This window comes from Artemia franciscana, chromosome 21 (assembly GCF_032884065.1).
Source record: "Artemia franciscana chromosome 21, ASM3288406v1, whole genome shotgun sequence".
Lineage (NCBI taxonomy): Eukaryota > Metazoa > Arthropoda > Branchiopoda > Anostraca > Artemiidae > Artemia > Artemia franciscana.
The window spans coordinates 32,097,172-32,113,236 of NC_088883.1; the positions used below are offsets into that span (position 1 = coordinate 32,097,172).

General features: G+C 37.2%; 1 protein-coding gene across 1 annotated transcript; it reads left to right on the top strand.

Annotated features, from left to right (window-relative positions):
• Positions 1-3,722: 3,722 nt before the first annotated feature.
• Positions 3,723-15,117, top strand: LOC136040729 (uncharacterized). Its single transcript, XM_065725033.1, has 3 exons — positions 3,723-5,110; positions 5,202-5,844; positions 14,974-15,117. The coding sequence occupies exons 1-3, from the start codon at positions 3,723-3,725 to the stop codon at positions 15,115-15,117; spliced, it is 2,175 nt and encodes a 724-aa protein (XP_065581105.1).
• The last annotated feature ends 948 nt before the right edge of the window (positions 15,118-16,065 follow it).

Genomic DNA, 16,065 nt, shown 5'->3' on the forward strand with positions numbered 1-16,065 from the left:
TGCAGTATGTGCATGATTTTGGTTCTTTTACTTGCCCTTTTAAAAATTCCTTTTTTTAAACAAAGAAATTTTTTCTTAAATTTAGTGTATATTCAACTAGTTTTCAGCAAACTTTTAGAAGAATAGTACAATACGCAAAGTTTGTATCGTAAGTTCCTTATGAAATACTCCTTTTTGTGGAGTAAAGTGCCAGGTAAGATTAACAGGGATAACTCATCGGATTATTCTTTGTAAACTATCGCATGTTGGTATAAGATCAAACGCTTTTTCTTGGTTTGATTCATATCTTTCTGGTAAGCTTATTTCAATTGATCCGCTTTTCCTGAGACCTTCTGAAGTACATTATCGCGTCCCTCATGGATCTGTACTTGGTCCCATTTTATTTCTGATTTATGTTAATGATCTGATTTCGGCGGTAAAAATCACCAGACCTCTGGCATGCTGCAGGCTGCATCATCCTGATACTCGGTCGTGTTCCAATACTACTTCTAACGAAGATTTTCTTGTTGCTTTTGCTGATGATACGAGTCTTGGAACCCTTGGAAAAACGGAATGTGATATCAAGTCTAATATTGTGGTATTATTTGAGAGAGTCACTTCATGGTTTAAAGCGAATTACTTGGTCTTGAATGTTGGTAAGTCACATTTTCTTATTTTTCTCGAATTGGTTTAGCTTTCCCTCACCTTACACACCTTCAGGTGTCACAAGACTCCTTGTGTAGACCAGAGAATCAGGCGGTCCGGTTTCTCGGTATCCTACTTGATGAGAATCTTTCGCTCAGAAACAATATAGCCATGATTAGGGTTAAGGTCTCACGGAGTCTGGGTATCATTTCAAAACTTACACAAATTTTTTTATCTATTCTGAAACTTCTTTTTTCTGTCTTATCCAGTTATATGTTTCATATTACCCCATTGCATGGATGTCTACTTTTCGGTTTTGGCTGCCGTCACTTTCTGTCATTTATAATAAAGCAAGGCGTCTGATTATGGACACCAACCCTTCCTCACCAACACCGCTCCTAAGTCTATGGTCTATTTACATTATTTCTTGTGCTTATTTTGTTTTTCATCACCTTCACGGCAATCTTCCAAAGTCTCTTCGGAAAACTCTTATGTATATTTCTGATTGAGCTCTTTATAGCCTTCGTTCTTCAAATGATATCTTCATTCCGCCTACTCCTACTATTCAATCAGATTTTAATCCCCTCATTGCTTTTCAACAGGTCTGGAATTCACTAAATTCTTCAGTACAGAGCTGCTACTCGTTTGAGATTTTTAAAAGGTATCTTAAGGATCATTTATTAAAGAATAAAATAGAATAACATTTTTTTTCTCCTCTAAGGAGTTGATATACCCTGTGTTCTATTCATGTTGTGTGTTTTTATTCTCTGCGTTCGACACCCAGGCCTCAGGTATGTTCTTATGTGCTATGATTTTTTTTTTGTATTTGTTGATTATTTTCTACCCCCCTTAATATATATTGATTATATTGTAATTGCTGATTGTATTTTCTTATCCCCCTTGCATTCCTGGCCAAGGAGCCCTTCTAGAGGGAACAAGTGTATTGTAATTCAAATTTGTATCTCTAAGTCTTGTAGCCCAATATTTTTTTTATCTTGTAGCCCTAAAGCTGTTTCACTATTCTTATAGTCCTAAAGAAGACAAAATATGTAACATTGTACAGTTTTTTCTTCAATTTTTTTTTAGTCTCCCTATTCTTCGTTTTTTTATTACAAATAAAAAGATGATTCTGTTGTTTATGATATTTTCCAATTGATTCAACCGCAAAGACCTACGTTCTAAATTTGCCTACCATGCGTGCGTTGGTGTATAAAGAATACTTAAAATTGGCTGCAATTCCCCTCCTAAAGGACCAACCTTCTCATTTTATATATTTTCCCACTGGGAGTGAAATTTAGTAATGGGCTGAACCAATTTTGGAGGTGTTTAACGCCCTCCTGACTTCCCTAACTTAATTAAGCCAATGCAAATTAGCCAAAACACTAAAAAGAGTAGAACTAAGCCAAATCTAGATACAAGTGATTAGAGAAGATAACATATAAAGTGTTTCAGAATACATTCCAGGGGAGGATCCAAGAGTTCATTTTAGGGTCACATTTCTCCCCCGAAGGTCAAAAGTCTTGACTCATTACAGGGGTCTAGGGGTGAAATCCATTAAAATAGAGCCCAAGATGTATTAGTGCACCTCCCCCAACACTACCTGTCTATTCACCCTGGCCAAGGTTGTAAGCCGTTGTAAGTTTACATTAAGTACAGACGTTAAAGTTGACAACTAAGGTCTGTGAAGTAACTAAGGGCATATTAAATTCATAAGGGTATAAAATTTATGAGTTTCAATTGTATCCTTCTCCTTTTCACTGATAATATTCACAATATGTTTCAATATAATGATGAAATCTATGATGATAATGATGAATACTTACTTTACTAAAAATGGTGATAAATCTTATCTAGTTAAAGTTACTACTAAAATAAATTCATGGCTAGTTTTCTGTCGTTCCGACTCTTACAGAACAACCAATGGAGTGAAAGAGTTAGTGTTTGGTCACCTATTGAAAAATCAGGAATGCACCCACAATCACAATCATATTTTTTTATGGCACTTGGTATTTACCAAGTGACATATAGCGATCGCAATTTCTGTCCGTCTGTCTGTCGGTCCCAGTTTTGCTAGTTCGTTTACTTCCAGATAAGCTAGGACAATGAAAGCTGGCAGGCATATCAGGGACCAGACCAAATTAAATTAGAAAGAGTCGCTTCCCCGATTTGACCATCTGGGGGTGATTGGAAGGACGGTTGATTCGGAAAAATTAGAAAAAATAATTTATTTTTAACTTACCAAAGGGTTATCGAATCTGAGTTAAATTTGATACTTAGAGGGACCTCGTTTCTCAGAGCTCAAATTTAAATCCCGAACGGAAACGGTGACATTGGGGGAGTCAGGAGGGGGAAGCCGGAAAACTTGGAAAACGCTTAGAGTGGAGAGATCGAGATGAAAATTGGTGGGACAAACGTTACAATACCGAACAAGAAGAGACTATAGGAATACTCTATTTGCAATTTTATCTTCGTAATACTTACCAATAAAAAAAGAACAACGAAATCGATAACTCTAGTACCGAGTCTAATTTTAGGTTCTGACCTCGTCAAAAGTGCAATGCGAACTCTTGGCTTCTGTTTTTTATTGCATTTTTTCGAAGGAATCGTTGAGAAAATGAAAGTTAGTAAGCCTGAGGTCTCTGCCATGCTCAAAGAGAAAATGTTTATTGCTGTTTTGAAAAAGGTTCCACCTAGTATGACCCAGACTGATATACATCCCTTGTTCCATGTGCATTAAAAGCAATAGAAATCGGTAGCTTTGAGCGCTCCAAAGTGTTCAAGCTGTATTTCGGGACTAGTAAGGATCTCGAAGACTTTCTTGCAGTCTCAGTCCGAATCGGTTATGAGAAGCTGCCTGCTGAAGAATTCAAATTTCTCCCAAAAAGATGTTATTCGTGCCATAGAGTTGGTCACTTAGCGACTAATTGCGTATTGACGCCTATATGTGGTCGTTGTGGTGCTTCTGATCACACATCCACGAAGGATAATTTGTGCACTAAAGATATGTACTGCATTATATGCAAAAAGAAAGGCCATACATGCTATAACATAAGATGTCCGGCTAATAAAGCGATAATCAATATGAATTCCCTACCAAAATGAATCTAGAACCCGCTTGTGCTAAGCTTGCAGTTGCAACATGGAATTTAAATGGAAATACCCTTAACCGGTCTATTTTTATCGAGGACCTTCTTTCAAGATATGATATTGTGTGTTTGCAGGAACATTTTGCAACCTCTCTCAGCCTTCCGTTATTGTACCTGTCACAAAACCATCAAGTTTTTACAGTTGCAGCCAAACGCTCTCGCACTCATGGCCGGCCATCTGGTGGCCTTGCGACTTACGTTAGATCCTCTCTATCAACTTCTATGTTTGACTCGGCATTAGACTTTCTCGCTATCAAAATGCATGATATTGTTATAGTGAATGTTTACCTCCCTACGGACTATCGTGATGATCGATCAGATAGACAGTTTGCCATAAGTATTGCAAGGCTATCCAAATGTATTGATAAAATAAAAAAGCATGGACTTTCGTGTCTGATAACAGGTGACTTTAACTGTGATCTTGAAAACCCGAGCGGCAACAACAGTTCAAGTTCTAATCGTGCTAATATGTTACTCGGTATGTTAGGTGATGAATTTATGCTCGCGTCTAAGAATAAGAATTTTTCATATATTCATAATTCGGGAAGTATGTCAAACCTAGATCATGTTATGCACACTCAATCACTTACACCGAGTGAGGTTCTTGTTTCTGATTCAAATTTTACATCTGACCATTTTCCATTGTTTTTCAATATTGATTTAAATAGTAGTGTTCCGCCTCCTCCTGGAAGGCTCCAGAAGCGTCCTTATTTTGTTTGTGATTGGAAACGTGCGTCTATGAGTTCATTTCAGTCGACTTGTGATGAACTTGTTTCAAAAATCCGCGTTCCTTTTGATCTGCTGATGGTTAGTTCTAAGAACCATCCGGCGGAATCACGAATTCGGTTGAATATTTATTGTGGTGAGCTTGTGCATGCATTACGTCTCGCTGAACAATCAGCTGTACCATTTAGACGGGTGTGGCCTGGTACCGAAGTACCAGGCTGGTCTGCAAATGTTAATCTTCAAAACGCGTGTAGTTCGGCAAAATTCTGGCTTTCGGTTTGGCGTGAGGCTGGTTGTCCTCGAGACGGGTGGGTGAATAAGCTTCGAATTCATAGTAAACGTAAATTCGCGAAAGAACTTTCACTACACCGTAGTGCAATTATTCGTTCTTCATCTCAGGCTATCCTTACCCACCCAAATAAACTTTGGTCTTCATTGTTTAAAGAAAGATCTCATGTAACAATGACCTCAATATCTCGAGATAATTGGGTTCAGCATTATAGAAATGAATTTTCGGCTCCTGATATCAAGCTACAAAAAAGCTTCGATGTGAAACTGGATGATTTCTTCTCACGAAAGCGAGAAGAAAACAGTCCTGGTGTTAAAATTACGAGGTGTTCTATCCGTTCTGCTATTAGAAAACTAAAAAAAAAAGAAATCGCGCGGTTGTGATGGTATATCAATTCAGCACCTGCTGTTTTGCAGCGAGCTGTTCCTTGAGCACCTTGCCCTGCTTTTTCAAATAATTTTTAACCTGGGTATAGTGCCTGATTCTTTTTCAATAGGAATATTAACACCTGTGCCTAAAAAGGGAAAGCCACTTAGCCAGTGCTCGTCTTTCCGACCTATAACTGTGGCTACAGTTTTTTGTAAGTTATTTGAGGCACTTATTGTCGATGAACTGCGGTCGAAATGCACAGTCCCAGACCATCAATTCGGTTTTCAGCCTAGTCTTGGTAGTGGTCACGCTCTTTCTGCTCTTGTTTCGGCTTTGATAGATGCTGAGAAAAGCGGTGAGAGCATAGCTCTCGCTGCACATGATGTCAGAAGGGCCTTTGATTCACTAATTCATGAGCAGATTATTTTAGATATGGGCCTAGTAGGTGTTGATCCAAGTATGTTAAACCCTTTATATGATATGTATAAAAATTTAAAAGCTAGGCTTAAGCTACCAATAACACCAAACCTGACAAATAACCCGGTACTCCCCGTTGAAAAAGGTGTAAGGCAGGGTGCATTGACATCACCTACCGCATTTAATAACAGCATCGTTAAACCACAATCTAAGTCAAATCTGACATACATTCTGAGAGGAATTGATCTATCGTTAATAAGCTATGCAGACGATGTACTTAATTTGAGCTGCCTCCTTCACGGTTTAGAGGAGAATTTTATCCAGCTTTAAGTAGAATATGGAAAAATAGGCCTTCAGTTTAACAAAAAAAAATCTGATCTGTTGTTATTTAATGCAAAGCAAGGGTCTGCTGTTGATGTTAGGCTGGGTGGTGCTACTGTTCGGCTTGCCGAACACATAGTTTATTTGGGGATCCCTATTGGTCGGTCTATGCTTGAAACACGTCATCTTTTGCAGAGTCATCTGCAGAAGCGGATCTCTTTAGCGTATAGCCGTGTTGTAGTTTATAAGCGTCAGTTTGATCGGTGGATTTTGGCCCATCTATATAATGCAATGGCACTACCTCATTATCTGTATCTAAGTCCCTTTTGGAGGATTTTCCAAAAGGAAGATAAGAAAAAATTGCGGTCTACATATTATAAATATGCAAAGTACCTCTTACGGCTTCCACCATGGACAAGTAACCGTATTGTGACAAGTCGGTATGGGATCATCAACCCTAATGAAGCAATATTAGCCCAAATCGCCAGATATAACTCTAAAATTGTTACTCATCCTTGGGCAATTATTTTGAGGCAATAGGTTTTTTTATTTTTTGTAGTTAGATACTCATGTGTTCTTTATTTTTCTTGTGTGTTGTGTATTCTTCTGTAGTGAGTTTTTTTTTTTTTTTTTTTTTTTTTTTTTTTTTTTTTTTTTTTTTTTTTTTTTTGATGGGAATTAAATATGCATGTATGTATGTATGTATTTCTGTACAGTGATATTTAAAGTTGTATGTATGCAAAAGCGGTTCAGTGCTTCATCGAATGTTCTTTATAAATTATTCCATTGTTGTGATGTTTCTTTTTTTTTTTTTTTTTTTTCATATTCCTTTTTTTTGTCGTTTTGTCTGTATACTCCGTCTCTGTTTAGTTTGTATTGTATGACGGGTTAGAAATAAAATAAAATAAATAAATAAAATAAATATGGAAAGAGCAACCACCACCTGCTTCGTTGTGGCATATACCCCTACTGGTATTTCAATAAAATTCGACATATTCCTTTTGTTTGCCCTTTCAGTATTCGCCATACCGTTTGAACCGTGCTTTTCACCTTTGCCAAAAAATTTGCATATGGATAATCATTTTGCTAAATTCAGAAATAATTGCCGAATAAAGGAGAACGACACAGTTTTCCTTTTTGTGTTTGCACCAATTCGACTGTTGCGGACGAAGCTTAATGATTCTTCCCATTCTTATAATTAAAGAAATAGTTAACTTTTCTTTCTAGAAATCAAAGGGCATATAACTAGAAGGTAGATAGAAGGGTGGTTTAACCGCAAAAACAAGAGCTAAGAGCCCATATGGCTCTTAGCTCTTGTAACGAGCTAAGCACTTGTGACGCTCTTAGCACTTGTGACGAGGCAAGAAGAGCTAAGAGCCAAGAGCTCATATGGTATGAGCTCTAACAAAATTCTAAGAATCAATAGACTGATTAAAAAGGAAAATCAGAGGCTTAATGCCGGTCAGGATTTAAAATAAGAGCTCTGAGTCACGATGTCCTTCTAAATATCAAAATTCATTAAGATCCGATCACTCACTCGTAAGTAATAAATACCTCATTTTTTCTAACTTTTCTTCTCCGTTTAGTTCTCCAGATGGCCGAATCTGGAAAAACGACCTTATCAGGTCAATTTGTGCAGCTCCCTGACACGCCTAACAATTTTCATCGTCCTAGCACGCCCAGAAGCTCCAAACTTGCCAAATCACTGAGCCCCTCCCCCCAACTCCCCCAAAGAGAGCCAATCCAGTACAATTACGCCAATCACATAGCAAGGACATTTGCTTATTCTATCCACCAAGCTTCATCCCGATTCTTCCACTCCAAGCGTTTTCCAAGATCCGGTCACTCGTTCTTAAGTTAAAAATACCTCAATTTTTCTAATTTTTCCAAATTAACACCACCACCACCCAGCTCCTCCGAAGAGAACAGATCCGTTCCAATTATGTCAATCACGTATCTACAACTTGTGCTTATTCTTCCCATCAAGTTTCTTCCCGATCTCTCCACTCTCAGCGTTTTCCAAAATTTTTGTTTCCCTCCTCCAACACCCTATGTCCCCGCATCCAATTCGAGTCGAAAATGGAGCATCTTAGACATACGATCCTTCTATATATATCAAGTTTCATTAAGATCCGATCACATACTCGTAAGATAAAAAAACTCCAATTTTCACGTTTTCCAAGAATTCGAGTTTCCCCCTCCAGCTCCCCCCAATGTCACAGGATCTGGTCGGAATTTAAAATTAGAGCTTTAAAGCACAAGATCCTTCTAAATATCAAATTTCATTAAGATCTGGTCAACCTTCCGTAAATTACAAATACCTCATTTTTCCGAATTACCCCCCACCCCCAACTACCCCAAAGAGAGCGGGTCTGTTCTGGTTATGTCAATCATGTATCTAGGGCTTGCGTTTATTTTTACCACCAAGTTTCATCCCGATCCCCCCACTCTAAGTGTTTTCCAAGATTTTAGGTCCCCCCTCCAACCCCCCCTAATGCTGCCAGATCCAGTCAAGATTTAAAATAGCAGCTCTGAGACACAATATCCTACCAAAGATCAAATTTCATTAAGATCTGATCAACCGTTCGTAAGTTAAAATACTTCATTTTTTCGATTTTTTTCCGAATTAACCGGCCCCCCACTCCCCCCCCCCCCCCAGACGTTCAAATCAGGAAAACTATTTCTGATTTAATCTGGTCCGGTCCTTGATAAGCCTGCCAAATTTCATCGTCCTAGCTTACCTGGAAGTGCCTAAAGTAGCAAAACCGGGCCCGACAGACCGACAGAATTTGCAATTGCTATATATCACTTGGTTAATACCAAGTGCCATAAAAAGGGGTAGATACATAATTAGAGTTTGTAAGGGGCACCAACGAAAATTAGCTCTCTCGTTGTTATGTTTAGTGCTTCACTCGCGTAGTTACAATGACGGTTAACCTTTTGGGTGGGGCATTTATCCTTGAAACTGCCCCCTGGATATGCCCTTGTATAGAAGCATAAGAAACCAATATTAGAGAGGACTTTGCCTTTAATAAAAAGTCTAATAGAATCGGAAACTGCTAGTGCGACCTAATGTGGTGGGACACTCTGACCTAAGCTTGATCAATAAAAGCCTGATCCAAATAACTCGAAAACACTTTTGTGTAATTGAAAAATACTGTAAAAAATAACCTCCTATAATTCCAGTTACTTCGAAGCTTCAAGTGGGGGGGGGGGGTTGATTCTAAAATCACTTTGCGAATCTACGCCCGGATAATAGGCACGAAACATGGGATACGGATAAGAGAAAAAATTGATTCTTTAGGATTGAAAATAATTAGTGGCTCAATCTAAATTAATTTTGATCAACAAGCTTGATCCAGTCAGATGCTCTGATTTCTGAGGTTTAAATACTATTTTGCCAGAAGAAGGTTACGAATGCTTGTTAATTTTTTTCTCCCAGGGGGATTTTGTCAACCTAGTGGTCCTAGAATATCGAGAGAGGGATAATTCCAACGAAAATCGAAAGCTCTAGTGGCTTTTTTAAGTGGCATCCTATTTTGTGATGTTGTATTTTGAGACATCCCTTTCGTTCAGCATAGCTGAAAGGCGGAAACTCTTTTTTTGTCTTGTTTTATATTTGACAACTCAATTTTAAGCAAGAAGATGTAAAAGGCAACATTTTTTGTGGTAAATTTACACCAGGATTGAATTGTATAGAGGATATACCCATGGTTAGGTGGGATGTTTCCATAGAGGTGGAGATCAATTTCCTGGCATTATTTATAAAACGATCAGAAATTAAATGAAAAATACATTTGTTTTTGTATTGAAAAGAAGGAGTAACATTAAAACTTAAATGAGCAGAAATCAGTACTTATATGAGGGGGGTTGCTCCTCTTTAACAACTCGCTCTATAGACTAAAGTCAGAATTGTGTCCCAGTTCAATAAGAATGACTCCTGAAATACAAGGTTTTTTAAATTAGAACAATAAGATTTTTGTAAATGCTAAAGAACTTCAGCGTAAAGAGCGTGGCGTTGAGGAGGGGGCAGTTTTAGCCTCGATCACAATCAGTTCCATACTGAGCCATTTGTAGTTGCCGTCTCAATCAAATTAGTAACACTTGCAACTGCAGGTAATGGCAACCACAGTGAGAATCAGCCAAGTCGTACATAGTGGCAAAGACACAAATAGTGGAAGTCGTAATTGCAATTACAAGTAGTATAAGTCGCAATCAGTCATTGTTGCAGTGGAAAATAGTAGCATGTGCAGTCACAAATAGTCATAATAACAAGAAGTCACAAATGCAAAGGAGTCTCAATCGCAAGCTGTAATAGCTGCAGTCCCTAATTATTTAGAATTTCAATATCTAGTCGAATGACGCCCTTCCAAAATTTTTACAACTATTTCCAAATGAAATAGGTGGAAAAAAACTGCGCCAATCCCACTTTGCCCTTTACTAATGTTCTGCTGCAATACCTTTGACAAGGATGTACATCTGAATTCAATCCCATTCATGATTCTAATACACGTGTTCAACCATAAAAATCAAACTTTTTTGAGGCAAGGCGATAATACTTGGCATTGCTTAATGCGGGAGAAAAGCATTGAAAACCTACTTAAAAGGTAATTATTTCAATTCAACACCGTTTTCAGATTGATCTGAAAACTTTATATAATTTGCACAATAATTTGTTTCTGTTTCCTTACATATTTATCATTAGTTTTAATTCTCTTTTACTGTTTTTGAAATTCGTTTTGTTGGTTATTCTCGTATGACTCCCCAATAAAAAAATACTATACAATGGGTATAATTTACAGCTTAAAGACCTATCAACAGGGGCTTGGAGGGGGGTCATGTTATCACCAAAGGCATAGTTTTGGGGCTTTTCAACTATTCTGAACAAAATGGCTATCTCAAAACTCTTATTAGACGTTTTAGCAAAGTTCTTATCCTTGCATGGTATACCAGAGAGAAAAAGTGAATAGTACGTTTGTATACCAGAGTGTAAAAATGGTATACCAGAGTATAAAAAGTTATAAAAAGTGAATATACCAGAGAGAAATAGTACTATGTACGAGAATTGTGACTGCTGCAGTTAAGGTAGGAAAAGAGGTTAACAGCTGATTTTGTACTAAATTACATAAAAAAAACTAGCTTCTTTTAACTGAAAGTAAGGAGCGACATTAAAACTAAAAACGAACAGAAATTACTCCGTATATAAAATGGATTGTCCCCTCCGCAGTCCCTCGCTCTTTAGGCTAAAGCTTTTAATTGTTTTAAAAAGCAAAATTGTGGCAGAGTCAAACTTTAGCGTAACTTTAGTGATTTTGCTATAGGGTTCTCTGATACGCCGAATGCGATGGTGCGATTTTCGTTAAGATTCTGTGACCTTTATGGGGCGTTTTCCCCTATTTTCTAAAATAATGCAATTTTTTCAGGCTCGTAACTTTTGATGACAAAGACTAAATTTGACGAAACTTATATTTTTAAAATCAGCATGAAAATCTGATTCTTTTGATGTATATTTTAGCATCAAAATTCCGTTTTTTAGAGTTTTGTTTACTATTGAGCCGGGTCACTCCTTACTACAGTTCGTTACCACGAACTGTTTGATCAGAAGTTAAGTAGGGTTGTGTTCTGTCCCCCTGTATATGCATTATTTTGATGGACTTTTTCTTAAGGAGCACAGGAAAGGCAAGGGGAGACCAACTCTCCTGGACTTAGATTATACAAGTCACTAAGGCTAGGAATAAGTGAAGAGGAAAAGGTAATGTTGGGTAACGAAAAGACTGAACAAGGGGGCTGCTTCAATGACCTTGGTAGTATTATTAATAAGGACGGTGGGAGAAGTGAAGATGTTAAAAGTAGAATAGCCAAGGCTCGGGGTGTTTTTTCACAATTAATAAAAAGTTTGGAGGAATAGGAAGACAAGCCTGCAAACAAAGGTTAGAATATTGGAAGCTACAGTGATTACAGCGGTCAAACATGGCTCTGAAGCATGGGCGCTCCAAAGAGCGAATGAAGATTTTCTAGATGTTTTCCAGGGATTTTGCCTACAGATTGTTCAAGGTACCCGGCTGACTGACTATGTTCAAATATAAACAGAAACGTCCGCATATCTTCGTACCTCAACACGCGCAAAATATTTTTACTGTAGCACCAAAAATTGCTGCTTAGCATGCAAAATTGGCAAATTTTATTACTTTAATATTTATCCGTTATGACAACCACTACTTCCTCGTGTTATATGAAATCAATTTGATGAAAGCTTCAACCTTAGTGTTTAACAAGTTTGACAGTGTTTTCTAATCAACGAATATCCGATTTATTTTTCAGAGTGTTGAGTGCGGTTGCCCCCCCTCCCCCGAAAAAAAGAAGCTACGCCTCATGAGAAACATGGACCAAGGAATAAACGTTGTGAGGCGTTGAGGCCCTTTCTCTCTCTAAAAAAAAGTTATTGACTTCATCCCAGATAGACAATATGCAATTTTACAGAAGCAGCAGAGAACCAACCAGGAAACAAAGAACCGGCTAATAACCAAAACAAGTTTGTAGAACTATCAAATACAGAGTCATTCCAATGAAAAAGGCTCCAACCCCCTAGCCCTACTAAATTATGTTCTAATTACCTTAAAAAATGTTAATTTAAAACCAGAAATTTTCAAGCAATGAATAGAGTTAAAATTATCAAATAATTATTGCTCCCTTTCTCGTGGAATTCCTTACTATTCTGAGATATCAAATTCGTCAATAAACTTCGAATGCGTTTCATTGCTGGCTTACAATAAAGTTACCAATTTCCTCCATATTCCCATTTATGATGTTTTCCTTATTTTATACTATTTGGTAAAGTTCATTATTGATATCACTATTTATTGCTTTTATTAAGCTTATTTTTAGTCCTTAAATGGCCTTACTTCTTTGACGAAAAAAACTAACTTTGGAGAACACCCAATGGTCTCTCTTTGCAACGTTTTAGAGGAAGGGGCAGTACACTCCTAGTTGTCCACAAATATTTACTGTTGGGCGATATTTAATATTGTTATATCGGCATGTCGGGGGATATATCAATATCAAAATGCGGATATCGACAACGGAAACGATATTTGAAAATTGTTGGCTTTCTTTTTTTTTATACAGGTGAACGTCCTGTTGAAAGGATCCAACGTAGAAAATTGTTCCAGAAATGACCAAGAAGAAGGATATTTAGTTCATTGACTCATACATGCAGATAAACAGCATATATGCCTGTATCTATAAGTTTGAGAAGCTCATTCTCAAGTTCAAAGTAGGTTTGAAGAGAGTAGACTTTTAAATGTTGCTGAGGACCTCAAGAGGACTAGGCTGTGTAAAATGCCTTTGAGGCTTAAAGACCACGCTCAGTTCACAACCATTACGATTGCAACATATTTCTGATGTGTCAATTTTCATATTCCACATCTCGATCTGCGTTTCATGGAAATGTATATTTCCCCTGAAGATCTTCTCCAAGCTATAGAGAGAGATATGGTTTCAGGCTTTCTGGCTACTAAATCCGTATCAATAGATGCAAGTGCCGTTACAGTCCCTACAATTCAGCCACGACAGAACCAAGCTAGTTTGTGGGGAGTACAATGAAAAGTTCCTGTAGTCAATGCAATGCATGCTTCTCCAGCAGCCGAATCTATAAAGGTTCTGCAAATTTTCAATAGGGAGTCTTAAGTTCCAAGAAAAACTGATCCATTCAAGTCGTGGAAGTCTCATAATATTTTTATGAGGTGATCAGTTCCAAGGCTAGTGAGCTAAACAAACAGTTGGGGTTATATACCCTTAAGAAAGGAGTGACTAAGTCCAATAGTAACCAAAACTAAAAAAATGGATTGTAAAAACAATGGACTAAAAAAAACATTGAAATTACAACCTATAATTTTGCAGCAATGGATTTATTGATACTAGATCTGTTTTTTTGGGGAATTTTATGAGTATATAAAGGTTAGAGAAGTTACAATAATGAAAAAAAAGTAGGATAACTGTGGGAAATATATAAAGGCAACAAATTTATTTTCTATAAATGAAAAGGAAGAGAAAACAAGGAAAAGATTTACATTTAGAATATCTCAGTATGGAACAAAGACCAAAGGATAAAAAAAAAAAAAAAAAACAATTAGACAAGAATCATATGTAATTTTTTTTTCTATCTATAAAAGAATCCTCTTTTAATGGTCGATTTTTGGCAAGATTTAAGAGTACGTTGCCGGACTCTCCCAGTTTTCCGTTAAGATTCTGTAAAGTTCTTTTGCAGCATAGTTAAGATTCTTCTATAGAATTTTCATTGGCGTTTCTATCTTGGAAATTAGCTCTGGCCTTCTAAAAAGACCCTAGAGATACCCATCAAAACACAGCAAGTATTCCAGCTTTGAACACTTCTCCGTCTACCCAATTCTATGGCCAACATAAAAGCACTGTATACACAAATTCAATGCCACTTTCTTAAATAACTTAAGAAGTAAATTCAAACTATAGCGTAAAAATCGAGGAGTTGAGGAAAGGGAAGCTTCCCTCATATACGAAAGAGAAAAAGAGAGAAAGATAAAGGTTTATTTAAACCACAAATGTAGCTCAAATTGCTAATTTGAAATTGAAATACAAAACATGCTATTATGCACTATTACATAATGACGCAAAATAAGAGACGAAAGAGTTGTTGTAGCGGTTTGTCCGAGTTCACACAGGCAGTGTTGGCTTATGTCTCGTATGGCTGACTGTCAGGGCTTCTGGAGGTAAAATGTCACGATCAGCAGGGTTAGATAGCAGCATTTTGCCAAACCTCAAAATAAGGTCACTCAAATGGAGTTTCAAAATTCGGAGTTCAAAGGTTGCTAGGGCATCGTGGTAGAAAATGTCCCTATTATTCTGGATGATCCTGGTTGCCCGTTTTCGGACAGATTTCAGTTCCTGCATTAAAAATAGGTCTTGCTGAAAGAATTTGATAAAAGCAAATTAAAAGTTAGGTCTTCTTTCTTTTAATGAGGAAAAAGTTTCGGTATGGGCAAATACTTGGTTTTTTCCATTTTATGTGTTTTAATTGTCCTAATGCTAGATATCCTTTCTTTTTAGAGGAAACATCCAGTATCAATGTTGCAAGAGATGTATAAAACAGGCATAACCCCTATATATGACCTTATTCATGCAGAGGGGCCTTCTCATGAAACAACCTTCACCTACAATGTGTCAGTTGGAGATTTAAATGATAAGTGCTGACCTTTGATTATCACAATAGTTTTAAGTTATCATACAACTATAACGGGATTATATATATACATGTATTATATATATATTATGGAGCTGAGATATATATATATATATATATATATATATATATTATATATATATATATATATATATATATATATATATATATATATATAAGGATCTTATGTCTCGGATGTCCATTTTCGACTCGAATTGGATCAGGGGACATAGGGGGTCCTAAACAAAAATCTTGGAAAACGCTTAGAGTGGAGAGATCGGGATGATACTTGATGGGAAGAATAAGCACAAGCTCTAGATACGTGATTGACATAATTGGAGCGGATCTGTTCTCTCTTTAGGAGCTGGGGGGTGTGTGTTAATTTGGAGAAATTAAAAAATTGAGGTATTTTTAACTTAAGAACGAGTGATCAGATCCTAATGACATTTTTTATTTAGAAGGAATTCATGTCTCAGAGCTCTTATTTCAAATACTAACCAGATCTTTTGATATTGGGGGGAGTTGGAGTAGGAAATCTTGTAAAACGCGTGGAGTGGAGGAATCGGGATAAAGCTTGGTGGGTAGAATAAGGAAATGTCCTTGACACATGATTGACGTAACCGCACTAGATTTGCTCTCTTTGGAGGAGTTGGGGGAAAAGGTTCTGTGATTTGGCGAGTTTGGTGCCTCTGGACGTGCTAGGACGATGAAAATCTGTAGGTGTGTCAGGGAGCTGCAAAAATTGACTTATTAAAACCCCTTCCGGGCAATTCTATGCTTGATGAACCCCCTCCCCCCGTCTGTAAAATTTCTTGCAGAAGATTCCGCCTGAAAAATTCTCCTTGGTATACTTTTATTTTAAAAAGACCTTATCACTTCGAAAATTCTCCCTTCCCTGGCAATTATTTCTCGGAGATCCAAATACGCCCAATATTTCCCCCAGACATGCCCTTGGAACA

Excerpts from the sequence above, each read along its gene's own strand:
- LOC136040729 (XM_065725033.1), top strand. The coding sequence starts at position 3,723 with ATGAATCTAGAACCCGCTTGTGCTAAGCTTGCAGTTGCAACATGGAAT. Across the intron at positions 5,111-5,201 it reads CCTGGTGTTAAAATTACGAG|CGAGCTGTTCCTTGAGCACC; the intron begins GTGTTCTATCCG and ends GCTGTTTTGCAG. Across the intron at positions 5,845-14,973 it reads TAATAAGCTATGCAGACGAT|AGGAAACATCCAGTATCAAT; the intron begins GTACTTAATTTG and ends CTTTCTTTTTAG.